This window comes from Diplotaxodon limnothrissa, linkage group LG12 (genome assembly GCF_057381915.1).
Source record: "Diplotaxodon limnothrissa isolate DT_005_m linkage group LG12, D_limnothrissa_male_GT1.1, whole genome shotgun sequence".
In the NCBI taxonomy this organism is placed as follows: domain Eukaryota; kingdom Metazoa; phylum Chordata; class Actinopteri; order Cichliformes; family Cichlidae; genus Diplotaxodon; species Diplotaxodon limnothrissa.
The window spans coordinates 12,459,092-12,475,070 of record NC_140607.1 but is presented as its reverse complement, the minus strand read 5'-3'; the positions used below and the strand labels follow the sequence as shown (position 1 = coordinate 12,475,070).

Below are 15,979 nucleotides of genomic sequence, written 5' to 3'. Positions count from 1 at the left end.
TGCAGTGGACCACGGTGCTGCACATCTCTCTGTAGCATCTTCTCTGATTTGGTCTGAAAAGCAGAGTGCTGCCCTTCACCTCTGATCAAACACACATTGACAAACAAATAAACCCAAACATATAAAACCCCAACATAATCGGTCCCTTCAATCCTCCTGCCCGACTTCAGAATGCCCAGAGTGATGAGAAAAGTCAGTCTCTTTTCTGGTGCTGTGAGCCAGTAATACAAAGTGCTCATGAACACAGTCACCAACAAGAAGTGGGAAATGGCTGCAATCTGCAGTTCATGTGATCCAAGCAAGTTCAACAAGGTGTCTCCGAACTCCCTCTCCGCAAAGCACCAGTGGGTTTAAAAAAAAAAAAAAAAAAAAAAAAAAAAAAAAAAAATTATTTCTTTTCTTTTTAGCTTCATCTCTGGGAATATGGGGAGGAGTCCAACCCCGTGAGGCAGGGAGTGGAGAAAGTGTCAGTGTTGGTCTGAAAGAACAGGAGGTATCAGCGTTTCTTGATGGCTGCCCCATTGGAGTGAGGAGGGAACTTGGGCAGGCATGGCTCCTCCACTCCGGCATCATGCGAGAAAACCGAGTCCTCTCCAGACGAGCAGGTGGAGCTCCGGGTGTCCGGGTAGCTGGGCGAATATTGGTCCAAAGGTACTGAAAGCTCCAAATACTCCTGCAGTAAGAGGGAGGAAAAAAATAAAAAAAATTAAGCATTGCACTCCCCCCCCCAGACATATCTGCTGCTTCTGTGCTTGCTGAGGGGAGGACCACTACTGACCTGGTTGGATGTCATAGCTAGAGCACGATCCAGGTCCTCTACTAGTTGTTTGAATGTGGGTCTCTGAGAAGGCACAGCATGCCAGCAATCCCTCATCATCATATACCTGTGGAAATCAGCAAAATATATACATTTTAAAAATGACACCGCTTGGTTTTATCGTTCTAGCCGTCTGTCATTTCTCCTTACATTCTTAAACTCCAAATCAGAGATTGAATTTTAAACCTTTAAGGACTGAAAATTCATTCAATTTAACTGAAACTCAGCTGCAGCTGACAGTCCATCGCAGCTGGACAACATGTTTTAGCTGGAGATAATTCAGTGTTTAAGAGTTTCATTTCACCAGCACAGCAAAAGAATAAATAAAAAGTCACAAAGCATCATTGCAAACGGCACGCCAGGATTTTTCCGATATACAAAAATGTGGGTAATGTAAATATAAATCCTAACTGTTTAAACCAAGCATGGAAAGTGTTAGAGGGTGTTTATTTTAAACATCATTTCCCACACAATTACACTACACTTGTCCATTTATATGCACTGTTACTTACATGCAAAAGGCGGCACTTTTGCGCCACTTTACCAAATACCAAACAGCATTCTTTCTGCTATGAATCAGTTCCACGTTCTGTGGGTTCTAGAAAAGCAGAATGTAGACTATTGTGACCAACAGTAGCTTACAATGTTGGGGTTTTCTGTTCGATCGTGGGGAGAGAGTCTAATTGGGTACTAAATGCATCCACCGGTAGGGAAACATGAGATGGGAAGGGCCAGTGCTGGCTGGTTAGCTATGACTGAAATTTCAAAATAAGAGTGAGGGAATCATCCACTAGTTTATTAAATTATTATTATTATTATTTAATGTGGATAAAAATAAAAACTGCAAAATGCACTTGGGCGACTGTGGCAGGTATAGTCGCTGTGAGAGAGACATGTTAAACACCCACCTTCCTGTACTAAAAGGCATTACTTATCAGTGGCTTTGACTTTTAAATGACAAAGCAAATTGGACAAAATGCAATGCAAACAACCCACAGTCCTCAGTCGCTACGCTACTGATACATGAATAACATTGATCAGATACAGCGTAGCTCAGATCCTTGTTACATTTATGGGCTATAATCTGGAAGAAGGTAGTGATTTTTATAGTTTAGATTTATTAATTTAAAGAAAATAAAATAAATGTGCCATTTCACATTTCCCTGTTTGGTTTACCTTTTCAAATATGAAAATGCTAGAAAAGTCTGCAGAACATTCTGGTTTTCTGTGTGTGGTGATTCCTTACAGCTCATGTGTACATGTTGAAGGCTTGTCCATACGGTGACCTTCCTTCAGCAGCTTGAACAGCTCTTCCACTGGAACGCCAGGATATGGAGAGCCTCCTAGTGTGAAGATTTCCCAAAGCAGCACCCCAAATGACCAGCTGGAGGAGGAAATAGGCGGGGCCATTTTAGTTTTCTGCACAACTAAATGTTAACTTCACTTTCCATCAAGGTTGAATTAGCAGAGTATGGCACAAGATACTCACACATCACTTTGGTGTGTGTATATTCGGTCAAACAGAGCCTCTGGAGCCATCCACTTCACTGGCAAACGACCCTTTAGGAAACATTCACATATGAACCTTTTGTTTTTGTAAATGGCAAAGTAATGTGCATATAACATGAAACAAATAAGGCCACTCACATTGGTGGTCTTCTTATAATAGTCGATGTGGTGGATATCTCTTGCTAGGCCAAAGTCAGCTATTTTCATCACATTGTCATCAGTTACCAAAACATTGCGAGCTGCAAGGTCTCTGTGGATGCACTGCAATGATAAAAGTAGACAATAAATATTTTTAAATAGATTTATTCATTTCTGAAGAGGTGAGCATTAATAGTTGTGGTTACCTTTTTGGAAGCCAAATACTCCATGCCCCGGGCCACTTGGTAAGCAAAGGACACCAGATCTTTGATAGACACATTCTCCACAGGAACTTGGTCAGGGTTGTAGCAGTACTCCATACCCGGCGGGCGGCGAGCTCGTAGATACTCACGCAAGTTGCCCTTGGATGCATATTCAACTATCACATATAGAGGACCTAAAATGATTGGAAGAAATCCAAGCGCAAGTCAGATTTTATGCAGGGTCAGTTCATACAGCTTCCCTGTACAAGGAAACATAATCATTAAATTCATAAAACGATGCCATGCATTATTCAATTATAGATGAAGATTTCACAACAGAAATTATAGCGACACTAACGACAGCAAGGGCAGTAAGGACAATATAAACTACATGCGCAAGAGTGTGTATTTATAGCATGAGATAAGTTGAGTAAAATGAACAAAGAGCTTTGTGTAGCAGTGTGAAGGCAACAGAGCGATGTGCACAGCATGGTCATTAGAGACTAGTTTCCTTTAGTTTTTCGTCAGGGATGATTGGACAGAAATGACAGCAGCTGCGGTCGATTCAAACTGTGAGCTCGGAAGCTGGTGTCAGAATCATTTATGCATGCTTTTCTACACATCCCTCAGAGTAAGGTTCACAGCAACATTGTTATCTGAGGGGTGAGTGTGAGCAGAACAGGGCAGGTTGGCTGCAGCCCCCTAACTGGACCTACCATCCTGTGTGCAGGCTCCCAGCAGATTAATGATGTTCTTGTGCTTCCCAATGATCTTCATCATCTCCATCTCTGAAATAAGGTCTGACAAATCTTTCTCTGTTGCATCAGCTGTAAGATGAGGGAAATAAATTTCAATGATTAGTCCATGTTCTGTTTGCGAAAAGGCCAAAAAGGCCTCACAATAATCACCTTGCAAAGTATATACACCAACACTGGAGCTCGTAAGGAGTTGGCTGCCGCCTGTGAAACACTCCCTGGGGAAAAGCACTTAAAGTGCGAGAGAATAAACAATACTTTCTCTGAATCTTCACACTATTTTATATAGGATGTCAAGGGTCCTAATAAATTTTTTACTTCACTTTCCAATTTGTACAATGGCTGGAATCCAGTGGCAGAATCTGTTAATCACTTTGTTCAAGCCTTCTCATTCCTGTTGCCTGGACTTGAGTTAAATTGATAACTCTACAGTGAAGAACTTATTCCAGTTGAGCAAATCACTCTCCTCAAGCTACTGTGTACCCACTGAAGAACAATTTACTTACCTTTCAACATTTTGACTGCAACCTTGGTAACACGGTTTGGCTTTTCTTTGTCCAGACCAACCGCTTCCCCCATTACCACCTGGCCAAAGCATCCTTCTCCCAGTGGCTTCCCAAGAACAAGTCTACGGGGAGAAGAGGCACCAGACAGTTTTTCACACACAGTGCAGTTTGCCTCCAAATCGACTGTGTGTGAGATAAACTCTTGCCTCAACTGAGGCCTGCAGTTTAAGTGTGTTGCATAAGATTACCTTGACAGCAACTTTTTTTTGTCCATGTGTAGGGATGGGTATCGTTTAGGTTTTATCCGATACCGGTGCCAAATCGGTACTTTTGAAACGGTGCCGGTGCTCGAACCGGTGCTTAAAGAATGGAGAACACAAACTTTGTCCAAAAACCTCTCATGTTCAGCTGTTTTTGTTTTGTTTTTGTAAAAAGATAACAATGTTAGCCTTTTCTGCAGCTATGGGGCATATATGGTATCACTCTTGGCTGGAAGCAGTGCTTAAACAATGGAAAAAAAACCAAAAAAAAACCCACAAACTTTGTCCAAAAACCTCTCATGTTCAGCTGTTTCCCACTTTTTCTTTGGTCATTTTAGCCTTTTTGGCCAGGGTGAAGGGAGTATCTGCCATCAAACAAGAAGATAGCCGCATGTAGCTATGATGATGTTTGCTAGTTCACCTTACATGCATTAATGTAATAACGTGTTTAGCCTACTCAACGTAAATTACACTCGAACAACATTAAGCGACTCACGCAGAGAAGAACGGCTGCTGCTGCATCATCATCCTCATCATTTCTGCTACACTGGCAGGGCTAGGGGCCAGGACTCTATTCTTCGGGTTTTTGGGGGATGTTGCTCCGGGTCCGATAACTGGCAACCCACCCAACGTGCACAGTGTGAGGTCTCGCAGCAAGCTATCAAATACAACGCATTTCTCGGCTTTTAAAAAAAACGCTATGCGTCGCCAGGTGTTTCATCAGTTTCGAGGTGTTACCTCCTTTGACAGTATCACAGTATCAGCTTAAAGCACTTGTTGCAGGCTGCTGAGTTTGCATATTTTGCTGTGAAGTACAACCAGACTTTTGACCGCTTCGCCTTGGGCATTTTTAATCTGTAGCTCTGCTCTAACTGAACGTACGTACCTGGCCCCGCCTACTATCCTGGGAAACGTAAAATGATTGGCTAGAAGTCTATCACAGCTCAGGAAAAAAAAGCACCGAAATAAAGCACCGAAATGTGCGCTGCTTTTCGGTCTGGTTACTACCGTTTATGTCAGAACACCGGTACCCATCCCTATCCATGTGAATGCTGCAACTTTACTCCATGTTCCTGATCTTTGAATGTTTAGCCCTAGACGTACCTGTCCCGAGGAAGCTCCCAGCGAGGATCTTGCGGCAGCTCACACTCGGACACTCCAGACAACATCGGAGAGCCACTGGAAGAGAGGCGGGAGGGACGGACTAGCATCACTCCAGAGTGGATGGAAGAACTTGAGTCCACAGACACCTGAGGTAAGAAACAGAGACATTACTCCTCTCACAGTGGAACCAACACTTTTAGGAGTTTGTATAGCAGAGAACAGGATAAAAAACACAAACAAACAATAAAAGGTACCATGTAAAAACCACCCTTGTGGTCCAGGCATTGTGTACCATGCCAGGTCCAGAGTCTAAGCACTCCTTAAATAAATAAACTTACCTGATGTACAGGAAGTCAAGGATCTACAATGAGCCTGAAAGCTCCATAAATACATTAAGTGTTAGGCTGGTACTGAGATATATATATATACACACACACACACACACACACACACACACACACAGTGGCTAAGTATAAATATTCCAAACCCCCTATCTACTTTCTGTTACCTGTCTGCGCAGAGGGATGCTTTTGGCCAGCTTGTGGACGGCTAGCTGACTGTTGAAGTCACTCTTCTTTGAGGAGGTGGTGCGAATCTTGACAATAATTGCAATTGCAATCATAACGGCTATGAAAAAGAAGCCCACACAGTAGATGACCACCTCCAGGTAGGTGTGGCTGGCTGGAGAGTAATGTGGGGGCGCTAGGTTTAAGGGGGCAGGGTGACAAGGAGCAGGGAGGGAAAAGGTCAGCTGTCATCAATAAACTGACTGCATACTCAAACACACCCATTTATCACAAATTAAAAACAGTCTACTCAAACACGCACCCACCCACCCACACGTCTATGTCTAAAAGTCAGAGCCTTACACACCAAGGCATATGGGAATTGAACGCCCCCAAACTCAGGGTGTTACTTTAAATACTTTGTGTATTGAGGATATACCATAAATTGCAGTGCAGAAATTTAGCTGGGAACCATTTTGTATTAATGACTATGTAAGAGTAACGGTGACAAAGACTCGGACTTTCACACAGAGTAGAGCACTTCACACATAATGTTTCAGAACTGCCCATCATTTCGACATCAAAAAGTCTGTTTCTATTTGTAGGCTTAAAGCAGCAAACCACAAAGCATGAGCTCAGTGCGGTAATTTAACTGCTTCACTTGATCGATACAAAATGTATTTGTGACAACTTTTTTACAGAAAAAAAGAAAAGAAAAACATTGCAAATAAATAGATAAAAGGCAAAACCTAAACAAATTTTATGGTTCAGATCTTGTTTTTTTCCTCCCAAACTGTGAAAACACCAACTTTTAGTCATACCAGTAAATAGGGGTGTAATGGATTCCAGTTTTAGTAGGAGAAAAAAACGGTTTGATCATACATTGGTTTGGAATGTAGCTTTATAGTTAGGAGCTGGACATTAGGGATATTTGTTCAGAGTTTGTTTTTCTTATAGGAGAAAATTCTAGGAGCCAAAACCTGCGCTTCAAACTGCTTTGGCTCTTTATATTTGAGGGATATCCTTACTATGGTCACCTCAGGCATGCAGCGTTGGCTGATATTTGCAGAGGACAGCCAATCAAAATACAGCTGGCTTAAAATAGTGGTGGCCTTTAAAGGGAAAGCTAAAATAGCTTGATTAAGGCAGAGGATGAACTCAGGGGCTACAGCACGAAAAGTTGCTCTAGTAGAATAAAAGAACAGAAATATAAATATAAAAATAAGGGCCAATTTAATGTCAGATTTTATTTTTTCAAAATAAGAGCTTGCTCATAGTGGATATAAATTCATGAAAGACTTACTCTAGTTTCCCATCGTCTACCCAAATTGCTTAATTTTGTATTTTAGATGAATATTTATATTCGGATAAGTTAAGAATTACCTATGAAAAATGTCTCCTCCTGCCTAGCTAGGAGGAGGGGAAAACAAAACAAAAAAACCCCACTCCAAATAATCTGCGCCATATGTTAAACCGTACATCTCAAACCAAAGATGCCATACCGACTGAAGTGTACAGTTACATCCCTAGCCAACACCAGCAACACAAGAGAGCTACACTTGTGTGAAGAAGTTGACTGACAAGCAGCTTGATAATTGGACAAATGTCCATTCCAGTCCTTAGGAATGAGACCATCCACTACAGCCAATTATCAAAACCAGCTGCTGCGCTCACAGCAGGAAATGACATCAGCAAAACATGTCATTTGTAGAGCTTGTCAAAGAAAATCAGCTTAACAGCAAACCAAATGCAAACACCAATTAAAGGGAAGAACGGAAGAGACAGTTTGAAGTGAAATCTCATCAGAGCTGCCAAACAACCCTTCTTAAAAAAAAAAAAAAAAAAAAAGTGATCATTAAATGTATTCCTGCCTGGAAGACGAAAAAACAAAAAACCTTTGGCCCTGGACAGTGCTTTGATTGTTTGGCATGTTCTGATATCATTTAAGAAACAGAGCATGATTCATATTCGCCCATCTAAAGAATTTAGATGGAGCAGGAACCATGCTGAGCACAGAGAGAGAGCAAAGTTTTTTTTTTTTTTTAGTATTTGTAATGTGCCCTGGCTTCCCCTTACACTTTTACCAGAACTGGTAAAAATGTGAAGGTGGACAGCCAGGCTTGCGTTGAAAAAGGGAAGGAATGGGAATATAGAGGAGAGACAGAACCACTGGTACCTTCAAAAACGGTCAACCATGCAGAGTGATGAGAGAACCCGATAGAATTGCCTGCCAAGCAGGTATACTCCCCAGCGTCATCAAAAGACACATTTCTCAGTTGAAGGACTTCCATTTCCTTGTCCGTGGTGTTAACGCCAGCGGTCTAGAAAATAACAAAGGAAGCACACCCAATAAGAGGCCCAAGAAGGAAAAAGGGACCACGAGTAAAGGATTCTGAAAGCGAAAGTGGATGGAGGAGCGTTCTCCTCCTTGATCCAACACCATCTGCCCAAAAAGGTAACACCTAAAGCCCCTGCAGAGGACTGCTCAGAGAGAGCCCTCCTGTATCGGTTAGTGGAAAGACAGTTATGTTAAGTTTGTACTGTGGAACCCCACACAGGGCCACACCATCACCACATCAAATACCTTAGTCTCATCTCTACATGCAAGAGATGGGCATGGAAACTCCACAGCAGAACAGACCACACTTACAATGTATTTATAGCCCTGTGTTGAATCCATGTTATGTTATAGTTTACTTCGCTGCAGCAACATTGTGGGAATATATACACCTGCTGACTGGTGTGACTGCTTTACTCTACAACTGCCAAAACTAGTGCTCAATTTGGCACTAATAAAAATAACAATGGTACTTTAACTGAAATTACTGCAGTACGGAAAAGTCATCAGAACTGATTGCCAGATATAGCTACAGCCCATTACATATAGTCTGCTTCACAGCAGTATCTTGTTGCAGATCAATACGCTGTGTTTACAAAGTGCATTGCTGCCAAGCATACCAATCACAGATATTATGAACTACATTACCCCAACATGTAGTTACATTATGTGGCAGTGCCTGCAGGATAACAATATGGTTTTCTACTACACTGCAGAGACAGCGTAGATTTAAAAGAGGACTATAAATCAAGCTACAAATTCACAGTCACACAAACTATAAACATTTGGGGGTGGGGTGGGGAGGGGGTGAACCATGTACGGAGGACTTTGAAGGGCAAGGGAGCGAGAGTAATGGAAGATGGCAAGAGAGGCCCTTATTAGGAGGGCATAGCACAGGATTGGGGCAGGAATGAGAATTGGTCCAACATAAACCTGAGACTAAACACTTTCAACTGTTCTGCTGGGAATTTTCCATAGCGTCATTTACAGTCAGGAGCACCAAGGATAGAGGAAGGGAGGGAGGAGAGAAACAGCTGAGGTTGTCTCAAGTTATGCGGGTCTAGTTTTTCCAGGTGGTCCTAGAAGCGTCTCCACTGTGTCGTCCTGTGCTACAGCGTGGTGGTTACCTGTGGGTTCATATCTGATGACAGTCAGCCAGGCCGACTGACTGACCCCTCCTATATAATTGGACACTTTACATATATACTCTCCGCTCTCCTCCTCTGTCACATTGTAGAGGGTCAGCACCTGAGCGTCCGAGCTATTGACCCCAGAATGCTGGAAACAAAAACAAGTTATGTGCAACACAGAATAAAAGGAGGTCGACACAGGATATCTGAGGGGTTTGTGTGGGTTATTTCACAGTTAAAATGGCAAACAATAAAACTTCACAGACAGTTCTTAACAGTTATAGAAAACGACTGGAGGAAATAAAAAAGTATTACAGAAAGTAACATACAAATTACTCCACGCTAAGGAACTTCACTTTTTATTTTTTAAGTGATGAATTTGGCCTGTTGCTTCAGGATGACAGACTAATCTCCTACCTTGAGGACGCGGACGTAAGGTAACCCATCTGGACCAGTACGGCTCCCATTGACCTCGATGTGTTTTAACCACTGAATGTGGGGCTGAGGGTCGCTGAACACCTTGCACTCAAACTCCACATCACTTCCTACTACTGCAGTGCGATTAGCTGGCAGGCCAGCCTGCAGGATGGGCCTGTGTGGAGAGCGCTCTGCAACAAAACCGGAAAAAACAGACAAATGTTACTTTGACATTTGGTCATCAGTAAAGCAAGCGCATAATATAAAAAAGCTGTGTGTACAAAAATGTGACTGATTTTCAAACAAAAGCTGATAACTACTGTCACCTGCTTTATTACTGGAAAATGACTGGGACTGAAGGCTCACTCATTTGGTTTGACGCTGTATTTTCAGGCTACACTTTCTAAATTACACACCATAATGGAGATTTAATGTGAGTGCATCCTCAGCTATATGCTGGTTGTGTAATTATTAAGAGTTATCAGGCAGGAAAGCAAGTTAAATGCCTCCTCTGGTGCAGTTACGGTGAAGTGAAATGTTCTTGCAGACCCATTTTGATGACTAATAACTCTCCAAAGTAAACTTGCAGGCCAAGAACCTGGCAGGATATCAGCTGTGGAGGATTTCCTTACCGAGACATCCATGGGGGACTTTGAAAGCACTTGTGACAGTGCTTTCTCCACACTGTAGAACAATCTTAATGTTCATCAGGCTCAGATGCCTGAGGCTAGGAAAAGCCCAGGGGACACCAGTGGTGGAGGAAGTGGAACCATGATTTATAAAGCCCAATGGTGCAAGAGCGAGTCAAAGAGTAGGCCCTAGAGGAGTAATCACTTCTCTCTTCTACTTGTACCCATCACTTCTGCCACAAGTAATGCCTGTTTTAGACTTCTGCAGGGAATATTTGTAGACCCTGCTGCCATTCATGAGTCCTATGATTTTTTTTTTTTTTTTTTATATTGAGACAACAATTGTTAAGTTTGCATGATCTCCTTGTGCCTGGTGGTTTGACGGACTGGGCAACGAGTCCAGGGAACACCCAATGTCAAGTGGAATACGGTCCAGATAAGTAGTTAGAAAACTAAGTGCTCACCAACTTGAGATTCACAAATGTTCAACAGGTGACTAAAACAACAATTGCAGTTTTACTGGAAAGTTACATACAATTAACAATTTCTACGAATCTTACCGACTACATCTAGCTGATAGGTGTGATTAATGCTGCCATACTTGTTTTCCACCACACAGGTATAGTTTCCCTTGTCAGAGGGCACTACAGATTCCATGATGATGGTCCACATATGGTCACGGACCTAAAAGTGATTTAGAGAAAAAAAGAAGTTAGTTTAATGTCTATAAAATAGCACTTGATGGCTAAAATGTAAATCTGAAGGAAGTAGTAACTTTATGAGTCAGTAACTGAAACATTAGATCTGGGTGGCGATTCTCTAATTTGCAGTAAATGCTTGATTTAGTTTCAGCCCACCATAAAATACCTTAAAATAATGTGATATCCCACAATTTCTAAGATGTGACTTCAAAACTCAAATATTCAATAAAATGTTATTACAAATGAGGCAACAGAGATGTTGATCAGGAAAACATTCATCTGAATCCCCATCTGTTCTCTCCCAATATGAATGATCATAAATCACTTTTTTTTTTTTTCATTTTAAAGCAATAGCTAATAATGAGGTGTGATGTGATGATAATAAGATAACACTACACCCTCTTCCTGTGACAAAGTTTTAATGCAGCAGATCTTTGTCCTACCCAACAGCTGCCATTGGAAATGGTTGTGTGTATATTTTTGCCCCAACATGTCTTATTAGCGCCAAATGATGTCTGGCTCCTTTTTTTCCTTAGACGTGTTATAATTTTTCCCTACATAAATCTGCCAAGACCGGCAGTGTGTGATTAGCCAACAAACCTCTAAGGCAATGGCAACATCAAACATGCATGTATACAGACGGTTTCCCCTATTTAGCAAAAAAAAAAAAAAAAAAAGTGGTGAGGGAGTCCAGCTGCCTGCTGCCAGATGTGTTGTGCTTGGGTTCATACACATGTGGTCTACATTATTTCCTCCCTCCTGCACGTCGCCATGCAGACGATATGAACAATAGAAGCCCGACCATAAAATTAAGAAGTGTGGGAGATATGGTAGACGTCCCCAATCGCAGATGCAGACCTTTGCACCTTGACTGAAAAGGAAGAAAGGAGGGGGGGGGGGGGAAACAAAAAAAACCCAAAACACACAAAAAAAACCCAGCATGGCAGTCCTATGGTTAAATGTGCTGCTTGGCTAGGTGGGGGACTTGGGGTGGGGCTGACCATGGCAGCAGGCAGCTGAGAGGAAACTCCTAAATGTGCCCCAGCTGGAGAGGGAGATGTGCAAGGGAAGCACAAGACAAGGCTGGACTAGCCCACACCTTGATGGGAAGAGCAGATGTAGGACAGGAGGAGGGCTGTTTCTTAGTGTCTGAACATGCACACATTCCACACCTGTGAGGGAAACTGCCACTGAATGCAGTTATTCACAGAGAATCCAACACTGTAATCTAAAAAGGAACTGTAATCCCATAAAATTACAATTTACCATGAAAATATTTAAAATGAAATCATATCAGGCAAGACATGTAATTAAATAATACCATAGTTTGTAATTAAAACTATTTTCAGTGATGTTTTATAAGAAGAACTTTTTTTTTTGCCAGTCTGAGATCATGATACCCAGAATTAGGACAGGCAATGTTTTCCTATATCCTAACGGGTGTCTAGGATTCCCCACCAAGTATTGCTATGACAAAAAGTTCCTATTGTAGCATAAGGTTTCATCCTGTATTGTTTCTCGGGTCAAGATATGAAAACCTGTCTCTCCTTTTTACTAGCAGAAAAAGCTTAAGTACAAGGGACAGGGTGGTGATCTAATGTGAAGATGATATCACTGGAAAAAAAAAAATTAAAGAAACCTCCATTTGTATTGAGTGAGTATGCAGAAATTAAGAAATATTAAGGACTGTGTAGAGCAGTATCGACATGAAATAGCTATTCACCAAATTCTTTAATTACTAACCTTGAACCCTCCAATACGATGGTCCCTTTTGAACTCCTTCCCATTCTTGTACCATTTCAAAGTTGGAGTTGGGTTGCCACTGGCCTGGCATTTAAACTTTACAGTTTTGCTGGCTGGAACAGCATGAAGCTTCTTTTCCATTTTTTCTGGATGAGCCCATTGTGGAGCCATTGCTAAGACAAAAAAGGAGGAGAAAAAAGTTAGCAGGAATTGTATTATTTGAAAAATTATCTAAAAATAGTCTTGATACTCTTAATCCTAAATGATTTTTCTTGCCTCTGTTACACCACAATGTGCAAATTGCATTGGGAGATAAAGCTCTTGGAGACAAGAGTACAAAATAAGGTCAGCATGCTTGTCACGCTTCGAGGCTGCTGCATTCTTTGTGGGCAGAGCAAGCAGCAGCAGCAAAAAAATGAAGCCAGAGTGTCTTAATTACTCTATAGACAAATTGGAGGACATCTGAGGTTAACCAAGATTAGTCACCAGAGACTATTTTTTGTGTAAAAGCTGTCACTGAGGTAGTAAAAACCCTCTGATTCAGAGTGAAATCATTTGCCCAGATGTGACCCACACACATGGCGGTACGATAATTGAATTTTAAAGCTCTCAAATCACTGACCATTTCAGGTGATTACTCATACGCTTGTGACTTTATGTAGCTAATGCTGCTGCAACAAATGGTCACTGCTGATTCACCTAAAGAGCTCAGCACACTTACGCATCAGCTTTTGACTGCCCAGCAGTTTGTTTTCCTCCGATGAGGACTCTTCACCATCGTCATCGTCCTCAGATGAAGCCGAGATATGAACTATTAAACAGGAAGTAATTTAAGAACAACTCAATTTATTCTTAATCACAACACTTCAGCAGCAATTAAACATTTAAAACATTTTTCAAAAATGTCACATTTATGAATTAACAGACCGAGGGAATGATGGGTACAGTTTACACTAAACAAAGCATATGCCAAGTAGCATCAGTAAGTGGTACAACACTTCACTTTGTTATAAAATCAGTTCTTTCTTGTGATTTGATTGTAATTTTAATATATAGTATTAATATCATACATTGTAAAAGCATGTGAAAGTGCCATATGCCGAATAAACACCAGGGGTTCCTAATGAAGACATAAGTCACACATCTGCTAGTCATAGCAAATGAAACCTGGCTTTGTTGCTCTGTGACTCAACACTACATGTTACACTGTAGTAAAATGTAACAGCACAAAACTCTTGAAACAAAATATTGCAAAAACAGATTAATTGCTTGCTGCTGGTCATTTAGCTGTTGTGACATAGCCACCAAAGTACTATCATACCAAGGGGGCATTTATTCCATCGTTCTGCACAGAACAATGGTAACCTTACCTGTCACGTTGAAGTAGATGCTGTGGTTGCCAAAGGTGGTGCATATGTACAGGCCGGAGTCAGTAAGCTCCACAGACTCGATCTCCAGCTGGCCATTGCGGATACGTGTATGTTCTCCATCCACTACAGCCACATGGTCTTTGGTCCAGTTGACAGCATGGAGGTAGTCCTTGGCAGAGCAACTGAGATCGAGACGATCCCCAATGGAAAGGGTGTACAGCTCGGCTTGCGTTTCCACAGATACTACAGAGGAATGAAGGAAGTTCTACTTAGCAGCTATACAACACTGTGACTTTATGCTTTCAGTCATTCAATCATACAGATTCATGAACAGAGGGGAAAAGAGGGAAAAACAAATAAAACTGTCACCTGAAACCCCTAAAACCAATCAAAAACAATGGTTTATTTCGATTGGGGAGAAAAAAAAAAAGAAAGAAAAAAAAAAAAAAAAAAGGACCATCTCTGTACTGTAAACTTCAGAAATACAACCAGTTGATTTTCTTCCATCATAGCATCTCCGCAACTGCTCTCCCAAATTAAATTGCATCCCAGTCAAGGCCCTATCTTGAGGCAGGCAAGGAGCTACTTGGGAAGAGGAAGGTGAAATTCAATTAGAGGAATGAAGGGAGGGGAGGTGTCATGAAGCAAGGCACCTGAGCCCCCCTGTTCTAAATGACTACATAGTACACAAGGAGGAGGGAGGTAACCCAATTATGCTGACATGTTGTCCATCATGTGGTGTTGTCCGTCTAGTTATAGCGGTAAAGCTCGTCACTGACCAACGTACTTTAGAATCACACTTCCTGGCCAAAAGGTACACTAGCAAAATTATCTAAGTGAAATGGTTAACTTTATTATTTGAGCCTCTCACATCCACAGAGTCAGTGTCAGTAAATACCAGTTTTTCAAAGCCTAAAATGATATCTTACCATCTTTCTTTATGTGAAACAAATTAAAATCATTAAGTTATTTAAATACTTTTAAATTCATGTAAATTGACTAATCGAACAACTGACCAATCACTGCATCTCTAATTAGCATCTCCTTCCATCTAAGGAAGAATAAAAGCTTAAACAACAGTAATCATGCTTGTCCTGCTTCTCCATTTTCTACATAGTCCCTTCTGCATTATGACAGAAACTGAATTATCCCAGAGTGGTGAAAGACCCCCGCCTCAAGACGTGATTATTCTACACCTCTCAATGCACACTGTTTTATAAACACTACCTACTGATCAAAACAGGAAGCACATCTACACAAAATAACCTCAGGACAACATCAGCTAACCTGACTAATCCCTCCCAGCATAACAAAAGACTCCAAACAATAAAGGGGAAGAGGGAGCAGAGAGAGCAGGCTAGTGAGCATGTGCACAGGAGCGAGCAAGAGAGGGCCTGCAATGGCAGGTTCTAGTGCCAGTTGCTATGGTGACCCCACTTGGGCCTAGTTAAGGTATTTCCTGGATCACATATGTCTGACAGGCTCTTAATCCCAGCAGGAAAAGGGGCCAGGGGGTAGGATCAACTTTCTCCTCAAAAACAAAACTGAAGTGGGGAAAGCAGAGGAGAAATTTAGATTACGTCCACATTAAGCTCGTGCTAAATCTGAAAATGCTGTTTTCATGTGAGAACTATTAGCTTTCACATTAGTCGCATTTCCCCTACAGTAACGATGTAGCTGCTTCAGCCAGTTTCCACTGCATTGTGGGATCTAGACTCTCACAGTGACATAAGTGCAGCTTTGACCATAATCCGATTGAGCAAACAAAAAACGATGCAAGTTAATGTAAGTGTAGATCTCAGAGAGCAAAACGCTAGTAGAGAGAACAAAGATAGTTTCTGCTTATTTGGTCA

General features: G+C 41.6%; 1 protein-coding gene across 2 annotated transcripts in view; it reads right to left on the bottom strand.

Annotated features, from left to right (window-relative positions):
* Positions 1 to 397: 397 nt before the first annotated feature.
* Positions 398 to 15,979, bottom strand: part of fgfr1a (fibroblast growth factor receptor 1a) — a 31,463-nt gene continuing 15,881 nt past the window's right edge. For both annotated transcript variants that reach the window (XM_085367131.1, XM_085367132.1), the window contains 16 exons: positions 14,127 to 14,369; positions 13,478 to 13,567; positions 12,757 to 12,929; positions 10,873 to 10,996; positions 9,684 to 9,874; positions 7,975 to 8,119; positions 5,801 to 5,994; positions 5,293 to 5,438; positions 3,929 to 4,050; positions 3,384 to 3,494; positions 2,671 to 2,861; positions 2,465 to 2,587; positions 2,307 to 2,377; positions 2,064 to 2,201; positions 779 to 884; positions 398 to 673 (listed from right to left, as the gene is read on the bottom strand). In XM_085367131.1, coding sequence (XP_085223257.1) covers positions 497 to 673; positions 779 to 884; positions 2,064 to 2,201; positions 2,307 to 2,377; positions 2,465 to 2,587; positions 2,671 to 2,861; positions 3,384 to 3,494; positions 3,929 to 4,050; positions 5,293 to 5,438; positions 5,801 to 5,994; positions 7,975 to 8,119; positions 9,684 to 9,874; positions 10,873 to 10,996; positions 12,757 to 12,929; positions 13,478 to 13,567; positions 14,127 to 14,369 — 2,345 coding nt within the window. In that variant the 3' untranslated portion in view covers positions 398 to 496. The remainder of the gene's footprint in view (positions 674 to 778; positions 885 to 2,063; positions 2,202 to 2,306; positions 2,378 to 2,464; positions 2,588 to 2,670; positions 2,862 to 3,383; positions 3,495 to 3,928; positions 4,051 to 5,292; positions 5,439 to 5,800; positions 5,995 to 7,974; positions 8,120 to 9,683; positions 9,875 to 10,872; positions 10,997 to 12,756; positions 12,930 to 13,477; positions 13,568 to 14,126; positions 14,370 to 15,979) is intronic.